Source organism: Muntiacus reevesi, chromosome 13, assembly GCF_963930625.1.
Source record: "Muntiacus reevesi chromosome 13, mMunRee1.1, whole genome shotgun sequence".
Taxonomy (NCBI): Eukaryota; Metazoa; Chordata; class Mammalia; order Artiodactyla; family Cervidae; genus Muntiacus; species Muntiacus reevesi.
This window is the reverse complement of record NC_089261.1, coordinates 16,557,094-16,577,776: the sequence shown is the minus strand read 5'-3', so window position 1 is coordinate 16,577,776 and position 20,683 is coordinate 16,557,094. Positions and strand designations below refer to the sequence as shown.

The following is a 20,683-nucleotide window of genomic DNA, read 5'->3' as shown; positions in this document are numbered from 1 at the left end:
CGAGAGCCAGCTCGACACCCGTTGCTGTTACGGCTTCTGAGAAGTCCTGCCTTCTTCCCAGCAACCAGAGCATCTGTCTGAGCCCTTCCAGCAAGCTCCTGGTCGCTCCAACTCCACCCCAGGGCCGAGCACACTTCCAGCACACAGCAGGGGCTGGCTGCACAGGATTTCCCACAGAACAACTAGATGAAGTCAAGCCTGATGCTGAGGGCCACTTCATTTGTGACTCTCACCTACATGAACAGCTGACAGGACAGCCTGAAGGAATTCGACATGGCCTGTCCACCATGGCAACGTGCAAGGCTTGAGAGGATATAACGGGGCAGAGTGAGGGGCCGTCTCCCTAAAAGACATCTCTTACCCTGTGCTGAGATGCCACCCTCCCCAGTTTCTTACTGGTTGGGTGGTGGGAATCCCTGTGGCAGGGTGTGACGTGTCAGGCAGGCTGAGTAAATACTCTTGCATCTCAAGTTTCCTCATCTATAAAATGAAAATATCAGTAACACTTCCCTTACAGGGTGCTGTGAAGATGACATGAGATGACAGGTATAAAGCCCTCAACATGGTGCCTGGCATAGCTAGAATTCAGTCAATGCCAGTTTTTATCATTGAGCTCTCAGTCAGGAAAAAACCATACAGAGATCTTTCTGAAAAGTCATGGCACAAACAGCTGCAATAGAAATTACAAACTTGAAGGCAACTGCTGTCAACTGTGAGGCTTTGCAACATTTAGACCTAATTTGGAAGATGAAAGAACACCAGAGATAAGGCACCAAGACTCCAGCCAAGCATGCCCTGCCCTCCAGGGGCAGGCAATACATGATGGAAACAAGCAGGGAGCGGGAGAGCTGAGAAGATCTGGGAATAAGCTGGTCCATTCAAAGCCAAAAAACTCAGAAAAAAATAACTGCACCCAATCACTCACAGATAAGAAAACATAATCAACTTCTCTTCTGCAATGGTAAAAATCAATCCATTTCACTGACCTAGTCATGACATTAGCCTAATCAGTTTACCCAAAAGACTACTTCAGCATAAGGAAGGTGCTCTGAGGAAATCTCTAAAATTAATTAGCATGTCCCCACCACTGTCTAGTAGAATGAGTGAGCAGGAAATAGTCCTGGCCCAGGGTCCAGGTGGAGGATGTAACTCAAGGGGAAGAGCAACGTGTGTAAGCATCATAGTCCCAAACGACACAGTAAGACTGTTTATTTAACTCACTGTGCTCCAGTCCCACCAAGGTTTGCATGGTTGGCTTCCACAGACGATTTCTCATAGAAAGATGAGAGGTGCTGACCACCCGGGTCTGAGCTGATCTGGAAATTCTATTCCTCACCAGAATCAATAGGCTGGGTTTACATCAGTCTCTTGGGTTTAACCAGAGGTCCCAAGGGCTCTGACAAAAGACAAACTTCTGGGACTGAAACTCAAATCTCAGAGTGTGGCCACTCTGGAGAAGACACTCGAGCAGGAAACAGCGTCTTCTCCGACAGAAAAGCCACAGCAGGATCAACACTGTGGCAGATGGGCAGTTACCCCCAAACCAGGGACTGGACTGAAGGCCCGGGTCAAACCCCAGGCACCCCTTTCTACTGGCAACGTCACAAACCCAGGCTGCATAGTGACTATAAACGGGTGCCTGTAAGAGATGGGCAGGGAGGATGGAAATCAAGATCAGGCCTTCCGTAGTCAAACTGGGTAGGAATGAAGGGACTGATCTCCATTAGGCCAGCAGCCCACAATACAGAAGTTGCATTCCAAGGGTGAACCGATGAAGCCCCCACAACGCTTGGATTCCACAATGGCAGCACCAGAAAAGAACGTCTGGGGGACGAGTCCACCCCACCCCAAATCCAGGTTCCCTCTTCCGGCCTCTCTCCCATGCCGTTTGTTTGGAGCCTCTTCTGACTTCCAAGGGCCCTGCTCACTGGCATCTGGCCTGTGTTGTGTGAACCCCCTCCTGCATCACTACAACCACATGTGTTTTGTAAAGTTTCTTTGCCACTAGAAAGCAGCCTGACACATTTTTACCTTCATTTATTTAGGACACTGCTCTATCAGAACCACCTCACACTGAGGAAGGCACGGAAACCACGTCAGTCTTCTAACTATGAGAAAACAGGCTCCTTGAGGACACAGACCTTCCGGGCAGCTCATTCTGTGAAGCACTCAGTGCCACAGGAGTTCAGAGGGTTTCTGGAGTCAGTATCATGTGGTGGTTAACAGAACACGTCTGGAGTCGAAGCATCATCTCACCAGGACGCTTGGAGCAAAGGTCTCCGCTCCCACGCGCCTGCCCTGCTAAGTCAAGCTGAAAGAGTTGCAGGGGCTGAACGGGGTTCGAGCTTCACCAGGCCTCAGTGCCTGCTCTGTGCCAGCCCCCCGGGGCACATCGCGCCATCTCCACATCAGACCTCTACAGCGGGTTCTATCAGCTCTCTGCCAAACAACAAAACCCCACCACAGAAGCAAGTTCAAGGCAGGGTTGGGGTTCATCCACTCCTGTCAGCCTTCAGCGGCAGTTCTCATATTTTCATATAACACCTAGCTCAAGGTAGGTACTCGGAGCTCCTACTTGATGTTATCATTACTCATGGCTCCTGCCAAGAATCCAGTATCCTCTAAGGAACCTCACAGGCTTTACTGAGGTCATGAAAAGCTTCCACAGGGACCTGCAGGTTGGTTGGAAGATGCCCCTGGTGAGGCATGAACTTAAAAAAGATGAAGTGGTGGTTAGTGGTCTGTCAGCAGGCAGGAGAAAAGACAGCTGGCCTAAGGTAGGAAGGGGACACACAAACAAAGAAAGATAAAGCCCCCACACGTCTTCCAGCTCATGAAGGTCTCATTAATTATCGCGGTTACTTATAACTTGGTCTCAACTGCAGAGAAAACTCACACTTGGGGGTGATTCTGTCTATAACCTCACTCCTCCAAGTGTGGTCTGACCAACAGCATCATGGGCCCTAAAGAGGTGGTTAGAAATGCAGATCACTGGCTCCGCCCCAGACCCCCTGAATTAGAATCTGCATTTTATCAAGACCACAGGTGACTCACATCCACACTCAGGGTGAGGGAATCACTGCTCACATCCCAGTTTCTTTAAGACAGTATGCCTTCCTGCCTGAACAACCCAGCTGTCCCAAGTTCTCCACCAGTGGTTCACACAGCCTAGAGAATGTCCCCCCATTTCCCATGGAGGGCTGTAAAGGCCGAAGTCCTGCTCAGACAGAGCACTTCACTGGGAATGCCCGTTTTCCAACGGGTTATTTGGTTTGAGTTTCTGATCGGACCCGCACTCCATTTTGCTTTTCAAGAGATTTTCATGTTGAACCAGAAAAGGAAATTTTAAGAAGCATCTTTTCTGGACAGAGCTAGGAAGCACTGATATTGGGCATCAATCCACAGAGGTGAAATCAGTCACTCAGCAGGAGGAAGGCAGGCGGGCCTTTAGGCCAACGCCATGGCAGCACCATCTGTGGAAACGCTCATTACCCTTCCAGCTCCAGTGCGTTCTCGTCAGACACTCCATCATCACCTTGGCAGCGCTTTCCACGCCAAGGGTACCAAATGGCTTGAGGAAGGACATCGGTACCTTTAATGCCCATGGCCGGCTTTAAGCACTCCTGTAGTCTGTTTTACTGCGTCACAAATGATTTCCCTGCACTTATTTGTCTTTTCTACCCTGGCAGGCTCGGCCTCTTAAGTCACCGAGGATGCCTCCTGTCCCCGTTAAAATTCCGGCTGTAAAACGGTCTGGCCCAACAATGACGATTGCCTGTCAATATTTAGGATGCCAAATCACAGGTGAGGGGCTGACAGCCTTCCCCACAGATGGAAAGGGAGCGGCTGTAAACTGACAATGTTTCCCACCCGCCTAATGAAGGCTCCAAGCATCTGGTGGCGCTAGCGGGGATCGATGAGGCGTCAATGCCGCCAGACCCACGTTGGAGAAGAGGGTGTGCAGGTCAGAACGCAGCCACGCAGACTGGGACCAGACAAGGCACCACCGTGCTCTCAGCTTAATCAAAAAAGCGCCGCAACAAGAACAAGCCGCGGCTGTTCTGAAGATGCCGTTTTATACAGCATCCATTCTCACCAAGACATATTTCTGAGCTGCAGTCAGTGGTCTTCAAGGAATTCATTGCTTTTGCCAAGTCTTTCAATGAGGAAGGTATTAGAAGAGATTTTTCAAGAGCCAGACCCCTACTTTAGACACAACCACAATATCACTGGTGTGTCGTGAGGACTGGTGCTAAAAGTCCATGTCAGGGGGAGGGCTGTGTTGGCTAACAGCACCAGAAATACCAAAAGGGAAATAAAGCTCTAAACTGTTACTTTTAGCTTCAAAGTCAGCCCCAAGGACTTACATAAAAACAAGGTCTTTCTAGAGCACTCGGCAAAAATGAGACATGCCAGAGCCCCAGGACCTTCTGAACATGATTATAAGAGTAAATCTGGGGGTGTGCAGAAGGCATGCCATTTACACATCCAAGTGACAAACTCACCACTGACGTGCCTTCAGTATTTGCTGATGGAAATTTTGCCAAGTTCCAAAACAGCTAGTTCAAGCCAATTCCCATCCTGTATCCTTCTCAGAGTCATTGGTCTCATATGGCAACAGAAGCAGCAGCCCATATTGCTTCTCCCTAAACCTGCCGAGTTCCCATATGCAGATGACTAAATCCTAGAAGGCCAGGGAGGGACTGGCTCCAAGTCTAACGTAACTTTACTAGCTTCACAGGAGAACAGCTGAGTTTACCTACCGCTGCTGAAATATTCACAGTAACACCTGGGGCGAAGGGATCTAACAGCACAGATGATATAGCCAAAGCCTCTGTTCTCACATTCAGGTCAAAGTTAAGACAATGCCTTTTCCATAAAGAAGGTAGAAAGAAAAAAAAAAACAAAAAACAGAGGGATTCCCACCAGCACAGAGGAACTTGGCTGAGTAATTCGTGAAAATAAGCAAGACTGGAATGACAGCTGACCCAGGAATTTTGTTAAATAAAGCAGAAGCCTGATGCTGCAGTCACTGTTAAAGATCTACCATTTAATTTACCCAACACCTGTTATGTACAGGGCCCTGTACTAGGCACTCATATTTCTAATCAGTTTTGCAGGATGAGGTATGATCAGCCTCATTTTACAGAGGGGAAAACAGGCTCAGAGAGGTTAAGTGGCTTGACTAAAGTCACACAGCCAATACAAGACAGAGCTATAACTCTGACCTGCCACATCAAAGACCGCCCCTCCACCCCCCCTTTCACTTCACTCTGCTCTGATGATGAGGAGTGGGCAGGAGTCAGCACTGGAGTGCCTCTCTCCCTCGAAGACCCCCTCAGACTGCCCTGGTGCTCTGCGGTGCTCTCGTCCCTCCAGTCACTTCCATCGTTAGCTTTTCATTTTCAATCATTTTCGTACCTCCAGTCAGTTCCATCGTTAGCTTTTCATTTTCAATCATTTTCTTCTTTTCCTCTAGCTCAGCAATCAGGTTCTCTTTCAGCTCAACCTTCTTGTCTTCAAATTCTTTCACTGCCGCCTTCTTTTCTTTGATGTAATTTCTTTCCACTTGTTCAGTCTAAGCAAAAGAGAAACACAGGTTGTGGCTATATGACCCTGGGAGCCAGGGTCTGAACACAAAGCCTTGTTCTGTGTGCAAGCACAAAGAAAATACCTTTTCTAGAAATAAGAGAGACAGCAGCAGTCACACACCAACATGCAGTAACGGGGTGTCTGGGAGCAAGCTTTCCGATGCATGCATGAAACTGAACCACACAACTTCTGGTTTTTATGCGAACCCCTCACTTGTAAACAGGTATTTCCTCTCTTCCACATCTTATACTTTGTGGCTTGTATGTGGAAACAAAACAAAACTTTCTCAAAAACAGTAAATAAACCCTTTTGAAGACACAACTTTGAAGGAAAATAGTATATTCCAGATGAAATACCTATATTCAAGATGAGTTACAAGATACCAAGTCAAGACAGCCTGAGTTACCCTATTTTTTGATGCTTACAGTAAGGTAAGATCTAACAGTAAGATCAACAAGAGGACAAGATCACTTATCAGGTGACTGAACCCCAAGAGACACTCAAACACTAAGTTTACACTAAGTAAATTATACTAAGTTATACTAAGTAAATTATACTAAGTTATATATTATATTAAGTAATTATACTAAGTAAAATTATACTAAGTAAAAAAAAATGCATAAGCATCTACTTTCCCAATCCCATCACTGCCTGAAGTGAAGAACAAGGGGACTCCTGGCGGGTGAGGCTGTGGATCGTGTAACCCTCATGATCTTCGGGTCGTGACTGTGTGTGCTTATGCTGACTTCAGTCTCCAATAACGCAGCTCTGAGAAACCATGACCACCCCCCACCCTCCGGCTCCACCACACACACACTGGCCCCCTAGGAGCAAGCACAGCACCCAAGATTTGGCCCTCATCACTGCCTGCAGCTCTGCGCCTCACACGCGACCAGAACTCAGACATCTGCTGAGTCAAAGATCTTAATCAGTCTTTCCCTCCCATCCCGAGTTTCAGAGGGATCAATCTGAGCTGATTCGGAGATCTGGTTGCTTTGAGGACCAATATAACCAACTATTAGGCCATTATAATTCAGTGCGTGCATGCGCGCTAATTTGCTTCAGCCATGGCCGACTCTTTATGACCCCGTGGACCACAGTCCACCAGGCTTCTCTGTCCATGGGATTCTCCAGGCAAGAATACTGGAGTGGGTTGCCATGCCCTCCTCCAGGGGACCTTCCTGACCCAGGGATCACGTCTGCGTCTCTCACATCTCCTGCGTTGGCAGGTAAGTTCTCTACCACGTACCCCCGAACGGCTGTAACGTGAGATGACAGTCAACAAGAACGCAGTGAGGGGGAGTATCCATCCGCTAAGCCCCTGGGATAAGCACAGGCTGCCCGACCAACAAACAGATGGAACTTCTGAGCTGAGACCAAATGTCCTTTCATCAAACAGAACCCTAAGAGAGACTTCCAGCAGGGCTTCCCTATGTCTATGTGGTGATGAAGGAAAGGCCACCGGGTTGGAAGACCAAGATCCCACTCTGACAAAGATCCTGCAAGCCCAGAAGACCTGTGGTACTTACTTCCAGCTGGAGGAAGAGTTCTGAAAGAGAGAAAACATGCAATTAGATTCACGAAGCTGTGCCACTTTTTTAGACAGTGACGTTAGGATTCATTTAGAAGCAGTAATTGCTTTCTGAGAGCACCGTTACACAGAGCAAATGTTTCCATCAGTAAAGTGTGGCTACGTGAAGAGGCAGGACTAGTTAAAATCTGGCTCTCAACAGAATCCGCTCTGGCAGCTCTGCCCAAGGGTGAAAGGGGGCAGCAGGAACCAAGCTACCCTGGCAAAATAGAAGTAAAGTTAGCCCTTCTTTCATTGAGCACACACCCTCAACAGTCCTAAGGGACAGAAGAAACAACTCAGTCACACCAGAAGCAGAGGCAACGTGGGTGTTTATAAATCGTCATGCACAGGGCTCTCTGTGGTGAGAAAGGACATTCTCCAAGCAGACAGAGGGGAGAGGCCCCCAGCCCTCCTGGGGCTCTGGTCACAGGCCACCCAGCCTCTGGTCACGCCCAGGCCTCCACCCACAACACCCTCTGGGCTCTGACCACAACTCGAAGTTTCAGATCTACTGCAGCCTCCTCAGCAAGGCCTTTTCTGAGGCCCCGTCACCCACCAAGCCCCTCTCAGACACCTCACAGCATCCACTCACAGGATCACTGGCTATTTAGCACCCACTGGGTGCCAGGAGACTAGTGCCTGTTAAACCAGCAGCTCCCCCACCCCTAGACTACAAGGCCTCTGCAAACCTAGCACCTGGAACAGAACAGGTCCGTGGCTTCTCATCTTTTCTGGGTGACCGCAGAGCTGCTGCAAATGGTCCACAAAGATTGCTGAGGGAGTAACAGTTCTGGGGGATGCTGATGCCATTTGACAGGGTCTCGTGTGCAACCCCAATCAGTCCCACCGATCCATCCACCCACAGAGGAGCACATATGCACAGTCACACAAAACTGACAGTTTCAGAAACTTGAGATGAAGACTCCAATGTGAACCAACAATTGCTGAATGAGAAAATTAACTGAGAAAACAGACAAGACACTCGCAATTTTCTAACCCTCAGAAGCTCCCACCCCGGCGGCCCTGGGAAGCATGGCGCCCACGAGCCCGAGTGCACCCAGCCCCACATGCCTGCTCCTAGGACTGCTGCACTAGCACCGTGTGAACAGGCAGACGTGTGAGGTCTGTGCCATTCTGAGACATCACACCTGCACCAACAAGTCAAGTGACAATTAGCACTCAGAGCTGGTGGTGGATGTTTCAAAGCAGCCAGACACCAGACACAACAAAAGCAGGTGGATTAGAGCTGTCGGAAATGTGCTTTTTAAAGCTCAGGATGCGACTGATTCAGGAGCCCTTCTGCATTTTCACCTGGGGATGGGTGTGGGGGTGGAGGGGTGTTTATTAAATAAAACTTCCTTGGTGGCACAGTGAATGACAACGTCCCTGCCAAGGCAGGGGACATGGGTTCAGTCCCCGGTCCAGGAAGATTCCACGTGTCACGGAGCAGCTAAGCCCGTGCACCACAACTAGCAAGCCTGCGCGCTGCAGCTACCGAAGCCCGCGCAGCGTAGGGCCTGCGCTCCACTACGGGAGAAGCCACCGCAGTGAGAAGCCCGAGCATCACAACGCAGAGCAGCTCCGACTCACAGCAGCTACAGAAAGCCCGAGCAAAGCAACAAGACCCAGTGCGGCCAAAAATAAAAAACACAAAAAACATAAATAAATCAAAAATTTTAAACTAGTAACCTAAAAAAAAAAAGAAAAAGAAAAAGAAATCAACATCCAGCCTACGGTCCTCACTTAAGAGAAATGGCTCACATCAATTTTCTTTCCCTCCTTGCATCTCAAACCAATTTTGTGAGACGTTAGTATTCCTCTCTCCAGATGGAGAAATGGAGGCTCCAAGGGTAAACACTCACTTAAGAGGTTTAAGCCCTTAAGGGCTGGGAGGAAGTCCTCGGCCTCTGCCGTGCCCCCTCCTCTCCGCTAATGGGGCTCCAGGAAAAAAGCCCTGAGGAGATGCCTCAGCAACTTAGAGTGAGGGGGTGGCAGTGCAGTGGGAGGGGGCTGGGTCACCACAGAGGCTCTACCCCGACTTTCCCTGCATCCCCCACACCCTGCAGCTCCTTTGCTGTGCCCTGGTGGACATGGACACCTGCTCACTGAAGGAAAGAAGGCCTCCACCCACACAAAGCTGGGAAGTCAATGACCCAGACAGCGAGAGGAGAGCAACTCGAGGGCGGGGTCCAGACCTCCTTTACGAACCAGGCGCGAGTTTCACCTCTGGGGGAACAAGCACCGCACTGGCCCAGCATGCTGGCCAAGGAGCTTCAAGACTCACCACTTACAGAAGATTTCCCATAAGCACAGGGATCTCTGTTTACACACAATTTCAACATTGATCACATCTTACTTTTCGTGTGACTCTGAGTCACGATGTTCCTTAACCTGGATATGTTTTTGAAGATCTTCTACCGAAGAAATGGTGAGTTTCCTAAAATCAAGGACAAAGCATTTCACAGCTGTATGTCCTCAAAGAGCAGGGATGGAGCATGGGCTCAACACATGTGTTGAAGGAATACAGCTCCTGTGCACAATAGACCAAAACAAAGGCACACAATCTTTCCCTCTAAATGCTTCTGATACCATACTTGAGGGGAATGACATGAGGGCATCCTGTCTTCTTGGAAGAAAAGACCAGAAGAAGCAAACTCAAAAATGGAGTGAAGCGGCCAACAATCCTTTTTCACGTCAGCTCCTCTGTCATCTGCTAAGCCAACTACACAGATGCATGAAACACCGTGCGTGACTACTCTGGGGGCATCACGGAGGGAGCCTGACCACAAGGCACCTGCGAAAACAACCTTGACTACAGGCCGCTCGCTGGCATAGAGGAACAGCTCTGTGTAAGAGAGTTCTACATAAGTGCGGCTTTGGAGTCTCCCAAAACTCACCCCACAATGGGATGTCTGAGACACATTTTGGAGAACGGCTCTTCTGGCCACAGTACGTCCAAATTGCTGAAAATCTGGATTAACTGGGTTTACTTCCAGTTAAGAGAACCTCACCTGCATTTCGTATCCTCTCTTTGTACTGCTGATCTAATTTCTTCATCCTCTTCTGGTATTCTTGTAATGTACCTGACAGAGATTCACAAAATAGTTACTGTGGAGATAAAACTGCTCTACACTTTGGTTCCTAAAATTATTTTCTAGCACTGACAGAGAATGTTTTAAAAAACATCAGAAGAAAATACACACTGTGAATAGGCACCCACGAACAGAACCATCTCAGTTCCTGGCCAAGGCACACAGCAGAAATTACCCCAACCATGGTTTTAAGACTCTCGAGCAAGTGAGGAGTGGAAGAAAGGAGCAGCCACCCATCAGGGACCCTCATCATTCGCTGCTACAGCTCTGGCCCATGGGCCTCCCTCTGGTGAAGAAGCTCCTTCCGCCGCCTTACGGTCTAGGTCAAGGCCGTCCAGTAGAACTTGCTGTGCAACGGTGAAAACAGGCTATACTGAACTACTAGTCACACGGGGCAGTTGAACATGGGGCCACTAGTCACACGGGGCAGTTGAACACGGGGCCACTAGTCACATGCGGCAGTTGAACATGGGGCTAGTGCCAGCAAAGAGCTGAATTATTAATTTTATCTACCTAAATGTAGGCAGCCACACATGGCTAGTGACACTCCAGCACAGAGCCTGACCAAGTGGCTCTTCCCTGAAGCAACTAATGATGAGGGTCCCAATTCATGTGGGAAGTTGCTTTCTGACGACCGCTTCAGTGGGATATGTTAATGGCACCTTTTTCAAAATTCCTCACTCAGCTCTACCAAGCACACCTTACAGACCTGCCTAGAGGGGGCCGTACTTCTTTCTTTGGCAACACCGCCTTTCCCCCTGGGAGGAAAACTAAAACAGAGATACGTGATTGCAACTCACAGGAGTATGTTTCACCCTGCAGGGGAAATCAAGGTTGGCCACTACCAGCCCTGAGCTGTCACAGGGCGTCCAGGTGTGCTGGTTGCCCCTCACACACAATCTCACTTGCCTCCATTTTCTTCATTTCACAGAACAGAAGATAAATTAAGGAGGAGACAGTGACGTGCCCAAGGTCAAATTTCTAGAAAGTAGTGAAGGTGGGATTCAAACTCATGACAGGACTTGACAGCCTGTGCTCTTCACCTGGTGCTGAACTGCCTCTAGCATCAAATGACCTTTAAGAAGGCACAACCCACCTGCCATTTAGGAAACAAAGAGAGCAAACACCAGATGACCCACAACTCATTAGCATCTAGTTTAGAAACAACAGTACAATTATATTTATTCTTGGTAAAAGCATCTCTCCTAAAATCAGCCAGCTTTTGGCATGGTGGTTTTCAGTTCTTGCTCTGCAGAAGGCCTTCAATGAGAAAAGTCTGAAAACGGCCACTTTAATGACAGCTAAGATCAACCAGACCAAATTTTAAATCACGCCCGCTGAGAAGTGAAATACACAGATTTCAAAGGTGTGTAATATTAGGAAGGATGTTTAGAAAAGGATTAAATCCCACACCAACCTTCCTGCAGTTGTTGCAACTGTCTCTTGAGAGAAGCCAGTTTATCCTGATACATCCTGTTTGGAAAAAAAAAAGCCACACTCAGAAACAAAAACATCCAATACCCAAGTCCACAATAATCTGCACACAGAAACTGCCTGGGTTTTTATGGGAATGTCGTTAATGTCCTTTAGTGAGAGAGAAAATGAAAGCCTGCTGGTGCTTTAAAATATGCCCACAGCTAAAGGGATCAGAAAGAAATAAGGCTTTTGTGCTCTTGAAAGGCAGGTACTCCTGTGTTCTGTCATCTTTAGAGAATCAGTCTAAAATCCACAAATATGAAGAGATACAAATTTTAATAAATAAATTACAATAATAATGTGTTAGGCAAGAATATAAAGAAAAATTGAAAATGTAATGCCATTTTCTTCAAGGTTCAGAAGGGTAACATACACACACAAACATAAAAAGCATTAAACACGGCTCTTATATCAACTCTGAAACTAGATTATAAACTGAAAGGAGTAAGATTATGCCTCCAACCACATTTTTCTGTATAGACAGCACAGCTGTGTAAGCACTAAGTTAATAAACCCTCATGTCATTTTTAAGAACACTACTTTTATGATCTGAGAAATAACAGCAATTCAGTGACAAAAGTAAAAATGCAGGATTTATTTGCAGCCCCAGCAGGGTAAGAACACAGCACACGTGAAGCAAAAGAACTTGGCGTGTTACTCTTCCCCCTCACACTGAATGGATCATAGGCAACTACGCACCCTGGTAAATCTGCTCGAACTGTGAATGCCACACATAAATTACATTTCAGCCATATTTTTGCTTCTACCCAAAAAACACACTCAATTTCACGAGGACAAAAAAGACTTACAACCCAAAAGAACACCGTCCAACAGGTAACAGGAAGGATAGCCTTACGATTGCTCAAGTTAGAGATGCAAATACAATCCATCTGTCCATAGGCTGAGGAAGAATAAGAATCTGAGAATTACACGGAAGCCCAGATTCTTCTAGGGAGAATTCTGATGTACTTTCAGTGCTCACCTTGAATCACAAAGGGCATTCAATTTTAATTAAAATCACTTACATTAGGGGGTATGTTCACTTAAACATGCCAAGTATAGAAAAGGGAAAAGATAGGTAAACTGCACACAAAAAGCCAGTATTTGGAACCCAGTGTATTAAATTGTCCACCACACTGAGTGTGACAGACGATGCCTTTGAATCCTTAGTCTGTCTTTAAAAGAGAATATTAATAGATTCAAGAAGTAAACAATAAGAAAATTCAGATTAGGGAAGAAAACAGATATGGAAAAATACATCTCAAATGGGTCCAGGTAAGTCAGTAAGAAGCCTGGAGACAGGGCAAGTGAAAGAAAAAGCCAGCAGCACAGTTTCACGGCTAAAGTTGTGAGAAAAATCACATCGATTATTAAAGCAGTCCTCCATTCGGCCCTGGACAGATTTAGCTGAGTTTCCCTTTTATATTCCAAAGCTTGAAAAGCGTAACAGAAAGCAGAGAATGGTCACAAAACATTTGCATACAAAAACATTCCATAAGGAAAAGAATGTGGATCATCTAGTTTAAAGACAAAGAATTTGAGGGCTTCCTTGATGGCTCAGTTGGTAAAGAATCTTCCTGCAATGCAGGAGATCCTGGTTCGATCCCTGGGTTGGGAAGATTCCCTGGAGAAAGGATAGCCTATACACTGCAGTATTCTTGGGCTTCCCTGGTGGCTCAGCTGGTAAAGAATCCTCCTGCAGTGTGGGAGACCTGGGTTCGATCCCTGGGTTGGGAAGATCCCCTGGAGAAGGGAAAGGCTACCCACTCCAGTATTCTGGCCTGGAGAATCCCATGGACTGTTTAGTCTATGGGGTCACGAAGAGTCAAAAAGACACCAATGAGCGACTTTCACTTCACTTCAAAGAATTTCAAAAGCCAAGGCAAGATTCTCAAAACACATTCCACAAATACTTAGCAGATCTGTGCTGTGCTCCCTTGAGTGCTGGACAAGAGGGAGTGCTGTCAGTCGCTCTGAGGTGTGGCCCCACTGGAGGCAGGGTGTGAACGCAGGGCGAGTGGCAGGGGCACGGGCGCAGGCGTCGGGCCGGCCCCGCTCTCCACCCTGGTCTCCCTCGGCCTGCCTGGCGTCCACACGCAGCCCTGCCTTGGCCAGTGCTCAGCGTGGTCACACCCACCTGAGAACCAAGGGGCTGGGAAACGTCATTTCCCCTCTCCAAGCAACGGTTTTCACTTATAAAAGGGGGGGAGGGAGCAACCAATGGGTTCCCCCTTCCTTCCTCCACGGTCGTCTTCTTCTGGGAAAGTTTCTTCCAGGTTCTTTCTAGCCTAACCCTCAAAAGATTCTTAGCACAGGAAGACTGGTTAAATGTGACAAATTTAAAGGGGGGAAATTGTACCCACATGCGTGGTCTCTGCTGCTGTGGTCATGCGTACTCACTGCTGCTGCTAAGTCACTTCAGTCGTGTCCGACTCTGTGCGACCCCATAGACGGCAGCCCACCAGGCGTCCCTGGGATTCTCCAGGCAAGAACGCTGGAGTGGGTTGCCATTTCCTTCTCCAATGCATGAAAGTGAAAAGCGAAAGCGAAGTCACTCAGCCATGTCTGACTCTTAGCAACCCCATGGACTGTAGCCCACCAGGCTCCTCCGTCCACGGGATTCTCCAGGCAAGAGTACTGGAGTGGGTGCCATTGCCTTCTCCACCATACACACTAGGCCACCATTAAAGATGCCTTGTCAATTCTGTATTCCAAAGAAGAAACGTAAAAAATCATACTCACTGTTCCTTCATTTCTACATAGTCTTCTTCATCATGCTTTGCCAGGTCAGTTTCACTAGCATCCTCAGTGTCTGAGCAAAATTAGGGAATAAGGGTTTGTTAAAATCGTAATTCATAGAGTTGGTATCACTTGATACAGTGACACTTGACAGAGTTCTGAAAAATGAATTTCTACTCAATGCAGACCTGTGTGAAGCCATCAGTGAAACAAGAAAGCGCCATTTCCAACTCATATACAGCCAGACTTATCCAAAGAGCCTGCCTTTATCTGAAGTGCAGCCAGAGAACAGGGTGCATCAGACACAGCTGGTCACAGTCAAGGCTGTTACTTTGGCAGAAACACTGGCAGTTCAGAAAAAGATGTGGGTGTAAGACTGGAAAACTACAGGCAGCAAGCTTTGCTCCTACTCCAAACCACCTAATACATGCATCCTCTTTTGGTATATGCCCAATTTGAATCCCTATGAGATTTTACATCACGTATTCCAGATGGCGCAGTGGTAAAGAATCTGCCTGCCAACGCAGGAGACTCAAGAGATGGAGGATAGATCCCTGGGTCAGGAAGATGCCCTGGAGAATCCACTCCAGTATTGTTACCTGGGAAATCCCACGGACAGAGGAGCCTGGCGGACTACACATATACAAAGGAGAATCCAAACCAACTAAAGGAACTCTAACTACAGAAATATTTTCAAAGGGAGAAGGAAGGGGACAAGAAAATTAAACAGAAACTGTTTCAGAATACTTTAAACACTGTTTTTAGAATAAGCAAATGGCTGGACTATCTACCTGATTTCAACAGTCCCATTTGAGGGGGAAACGAAAATCAATTTTTGTTTCACTGCTCCCCCTTGTGGGCATTAAAAGCAATACAAGTGATTCATCTTCAAATTCTCTTGGTTAAGCCTTGCCTTCAAAGGTAGTTCAACCAGAATTGTAGCAAGTTCCTTCAACTTTGTATCTGCACACACAGCTGCCTTTTTAAAGCCTGCTGCAGTTCCAACCCTCCATCCCACTTTTCCTCCCTCCTTCAATGAAGGAGCCTACCCTGAGTGGTCACCTGTCTGCCACTCACAGTGAGATGATTAATAAAACATACTCCTGATTCCAGATAACTGCTCTAGCTTTTGCTCCACCGCGCTATTTTGAGCCATACCAGTCCACCCAAATGTTTCTCTTTCTCTCTCTTCTTTCCTCTCTTTTGTCCTTTCAAAACTTCTTCACCTTTCTCCTCCTGCGGCCAGCTCCTTCCTCAGTTCCTCAAAAAGTGTTCCTCACACTTGCCAAACTTCAGTAATGATAATATAAACACTGTGAAACTTAAAAAATAACACCTGAGCATCATTAAGCAAATCCCTATCTCCTGCTCCCTGAGCGTGTTTCCCCAATGGTGAACACTGAGGATTTTTATCAAGGACCAGTTCACATGCTTTAAGCCAGTGTGTGTGCTCAGTTGTTAAGTCCTCGCTGGCTCTTTTTGCGACCCCATGGACTGTAGCCCACCAGGCTCCTCTGTCCATGGGATTTCCCAGGCAAGCAAAATGAAGCAGGTTGCCATTTCCTTCTCCAGGGGATCATCCCCACCCAGGGATCGAACCCGTGTCTCCTGTATTGGCAGGCGGATTCTTTACAACTGAGCCAACAGGGAAGATCTGCTTCAGGCCTGAAGCTCATTTAATCCTGGCACCTACGCTAGGAAGCAGGTACTGCTGCCAGCCCCACTGCTGTTGGAGAAACTGAGACTCAGAAGCTTAAGTAAATTGCCTGATATCATTAAGCTGGGTTCACTGAGCCAAACTGAGATCTAATTCGATCTGACCGATCCCAGGTCTCCTTCTTTTAACCAACCTGTCCAGCACTGCCCAAAGCAGGGCTGACTTAAGCATTTCCCGGGGCGGCGGGGGGACATCTTGGTAACTAGGAAGCTAAACTGGGCTTTTGCTCAGATCCTCTCAGGAACTAAAAGGCGAGGAGTGCTCAGTAGACCTAGTGAATGGCGGCTTTCTTACTCGAACCCGAGAAGAGCTGAAGTTCAAACGGAGACAGCTGGGAGGAGACGAGCAGAACCTTAAAGGGACCTACAAGCTCTGACAACAGCTCCTTAAGGCCCCTCTCCGCGTTAACTGTCCTCAACCAAGTCCTTCCCCAACACAGGTCGCGGGAACTTCCGGGAGCCGCGCTCCTCCGGGCAGCCCCTCCAGCCGACCCCCAAGCTCCAGAAGTCGCCCCGCCCCGCTCCCAGACAGCCCCACCCCTTCCCGCAGCCGTCCCACCCCCGCCCGGGGCTGCCCAGCGGGCGGGAAGGCGGACCTTCGTCCGACTCGCGGCCCCGGCAGCTGCGCTCGTCATCCTCGGCGCTCTCCAGTTCCTCGTCCTCCTCCGGGTAGTACTCCGGGGCCGGCGGCGCTCCAGCCGGGGCCGGGGCCGGCGCCAACAGCCCCGCAGCACTCATGTCGCCTCCGCCCGAAGCTAGGCGTGCCCCCCGGGAACCACAGCCACCCGCCCTCCAGGCTCCACGTCCGCGTCGCAGCGCCTGAGGGAGCCGCCGACTCCAAGAGCCGGAGCGCCGGCGACCCCTTCCCCGTCTTCGCCAAGCTCCGCCCCGCGCGCCCGCTCTCGGCAACGGGGGCCTTGCGCCTGCAGCAACTTCCGGGTCGCGAGCTGCCTGACGACCGCCTGACTCCGCCATCCTAGAGGGAGTGACGAGGCCGCGGGTCGCCCTCTTCGCCGTAACGCCATCTCCTTCATCGCCGTCTTTAAAATCCTCGACGGGTAGAGGGGAGGGGCACAGATAGGCTCTCGAGTTAGGCAAATTCTTGGGCAGGCCCGACCGCGGCTAGGACCCTAAAGCTCAGAGGCACTTACGGAAATAGCCACCAGGCGGCGCCTGGAGCCAAAACCAGAGATGCTTTTTTAGGGACTTGGGAGGCAAAGGGTGCCCAGGGCTCTGCTACGTAGGTGGAGGTGGTCTCTAACTTAAACAGGTGAATGGCATGAACCATCCCGTTTATAGGTCGGGAAACCTAGACATTTAGAGTTTGCGTGATCATCCCGAAGAAAAGGAGCCCGGCTCCTCGTCTGACTGCTTAGAGCTTTTGAAGAACTAAAATGAAAACGAAGATGCTAATATTCCATGCTGGGGCCAAACAAAACTCTATTTTCCCAGTCGGTGGGTAGGACTTTCCGCTTGTGTAGGTTTGCTCAGTACGGTATTATCTCGATTTTACAGATAAGAAAAGAGCTGTCAGTTTTCCTTAAAAAAAAAAAAAAAGGTAACGGCCAGCCTGCTTTGTTTAGACTGTCACCCGCCAGGTCCTCTGCAGTACAGGTGCCTCATATTTCTCAGAATATAAATTTTTTAAAAGGTTATTTTTCCCAATCCAGGAACTTGCTAACCAATTCTCAACAGAGCAAGTGGAACATGTGCCTGCAGAAAATTAATTAGACACAGGTAAGGAAGGTGCTAGCTGGTAACTTGGAAAACAAGAGAGTTGATTATCTGTATGAATTCATTTGTGTGATTACTGAGTAGAAGGAGACATGGTATTATAAGCTTTGCTTAATGAACAAATTGAGGATGTCCCTCATCCAGGTGTGTGTAGCAAGAAAAGGGATAAAAGTGCCCAGAGATGTTTAACGGTTTGTCCAGAGTAACACTATTCTTTATGTTGCATCCAAATCTCCATAGGGCTTCCTCGGTGGCTCAGTAGTAAAGAAACCATCTGCCAATGCAGGAGACTCGAGTTAGACCCCTGGGTCAGGAAGATTTCCTGGCGAAGGAAATGGCAGCCCACTCCAATATTCTTGCCTAGGAAATCGCATGGTCAGAGGAGCCTGGCGGGCTACAGTCCAGGGGGTCTCAAATCAGTCAGATACAACTGAGCAACTAAACAAGTCTCCAAAGGGAAAAAAAAATAATGTACAAGCAGTAAAGTTGAACACAGATGTAAAAGCCAGGATGGAACCCAATATCAGATCCTCTGTGACCAAATTTATCTCTGAATTGGTCCCCATAGAGACTTTTCAAAAAGAAAATTTTATTTCTCATCCCATTTAACATTTCTTATTTTATGCTTTGTTGTAAATAAAATCTTGGCTCTACTTCTGACGGATTCTTCCTCCCAACAAAACTCAAAAATTTTCAGAATGGAATGCTGTTATGTCTTCCCAGAAGTTCAGAGATCTTCTAACGCTCCTAAGTAAGAGGCATTCGCGTGGCTCCCTGTAGGTCCACCATCTATTTTAAAACTAAAACTTCAAGACTGTCTCTTGTCCAAAGGATGAAGTCATTTTCTTTTTTTATGCTGTTGGGTCACATCTAAATTATTTGTAATCAACTATATTGAGCAACTAGAGTTTCCATCAGTAGCAATAATAACACCAAACAAAGCACCAACATTTTAGAAATCAGAGTTCATTGATACAATGATATAATGATTTTTTAAAAAAGAGTTGATATCATTGCTAATTGGTTTCCTTTCAAGATACTGGCATGTCTATGTTGTTTACTTTTGTCTACTTAATTGCAAACAGCATCTGTTAATGATCATGCCTTTCTTTTTTATGTAACTAGACAGAACTGAACACTTGCATAGTGAACTTATCCCTTTTTTTTCTATCCATATTGAGCTCTTGGGCTTCCCTGCTGGCTCAGTTGGTAAAGAAATCTGCCTACAATGCAGGAGATCTGAGTTCAATCTCTGAGTCAGAAAGATCCCCTGGAGAAGGGAATGGCTATCCACTCCAGTATTCTTGCCTGGAGAATCCCTCGGACAGAGGAGCCTGGGGTGTGGGGGGGTTGGGGAGGGGGCTACAGTCCCTGAAGTTGCAAAGAGTTGGACACAACTGAGCAACTAACACTTTCACATTTTCAGGATGAGCTCTTAACTAATAAATACTTTATAAAGAAACAGGACCTAGTCAAAAATATTCTCTCATGACTTTAGTCTTATCCAACATGTACAGTTGTCTAATATGATTTTGGACAGTCTTTCCCTAGGCCTCTAAAAATCAAGTTCCCTTAAAATCAAGTTTTACCACCTTGAAATCTCTGCATCCCTTCCCAAAATGGCACTCAGTCACACGGCTCAGGCAATATCTACATAAGAATTCATGTTAGAGGAAGGCCTGCCAAACCCTTGTTACATACCCTAACACTCAAAATTACATCTTAAAGGGAGCATCGTAATTGGTGGTTGTTGTGTTAGTCGCTCAGTCATGTCCGACTCTTTGCAACCTCATGGAGGTCCTCTGTAGCCCACCAGGGTCCTCTGTCCATGGAATTCTCTAGACGAGAATACTGGAGTGGGTTGACATTTCCTTCTCCAGGGTATCTTCCCGACCCAGGGATCAAACCTGCATCTCTTGAGTCTCCTGCATTGGCAGGTGGATTCTTTACCACTGTGCCAGCGGGAAAGGATGGCAAGTATGGTCTTAGATCAGTATGATCTTAATTGGAATGAGCACTACTTTAAATAACGATTTTAAATCATACTGTGCCGTCCTTCCCCACTGGCACAGTGGTAAAGAATCCACCTGCCAATCCAGGAGACACAGGTTTGATCCCTGGGTCAGGAAGATACCCTGGAGAAGGAAATGGCAACCCATTCCAGTATTCTTGCCTAGAGAATTCCATGGACTAAGGACCATGGTGGGCTACAGAGGACCTCCATGGGGTTGCAGAGTCGGACGCGACCAAGCAACTAACACAACACACAGCAATGATTTTAAAATGCTAGGAAAAACCTGAATATTGTTTAGAAAAATTTTGTTAGCAGGAGTTAAAAAAGAGTTAATGATGGAGACTTTTGTAAGAGCAAAGTCCTGTATACATCTGATAAGGCTTAGGAACAAACTGTGTTCCTAAAATGAAACAATGTCTTCACAAAAGGCTGAATTGTCAAAGTCCATAAACTTTAGGGTTTAGGGGTGAAGGTAGCGGTTTTAGTTTTAATTGATTTAATCAACATAGCCAGTTTCACAAAAATATAAAGAATGACTCTGAGTTAATAGGATGCACTTTCACCCCTGGCAAGTATCCTCTTGGCGCTTGGGTCAAGATGGGTTTCTCTGGTTATCACGGGTTGCTTTTGGGTCAAAGTTCATTATATTTTGGCCATTAATTCCCACAAAATCATTAAAACCATTTCATGTTGCCCTGAAAAAGAGTATGTTGAAGTCTTGCTAAAGCTAGCAAGGGTTCCCCTAGC

At 47.5% G+C, this 20,683-nt stretch overlaps 1 protein-coding gene across 3 annotated transcripts in view; it reads right to left on the bottom strand.

Moving 5' to 3' along the window:
• SUDS3 (SDS3 homolog, SIN3A corepressor complex component) overlaps positions 1-17,335 on the bottom strand; it is a 151,153-nt gene extending 133,818 nt beyond the window's left edge. For all 3 annotated transcript variants that reach the window (XM_065904311.1, XM_065904312.1, XM_065904313.1), the window contains exons 1-6: positions 16,785-17,335; positions 14,476-14,545; positions 11,675-11,730; positions 10,177-10,248; positions 7,122-7,141; positions 5,422-5,578 (exon numbers count right to left, since the gene is read on the bottom strand). In XM_065904311.1, the coding sequence (XP_065760383.1) occupies positions 5,422-5,578; positions 7,122-7,141; positions 10,177-10,248; positions 11,675-11,730; positions 14,476-14,545; positions 16,785-17,163 (754 nt within the window). In that variant the 5' untranslated portion in view covers positions 17,164-17,335. The remainder of the gene's footprint in view (positions 1-5,421; positions 5,579-7,121; positions 7,142-10,176; positions 10,249-11,674; positions 11,731-14,475; positions 14,546-16,784) is intronic.
• Positions 17,336-20,683: the final 3,348 nt, after the last annotated feature.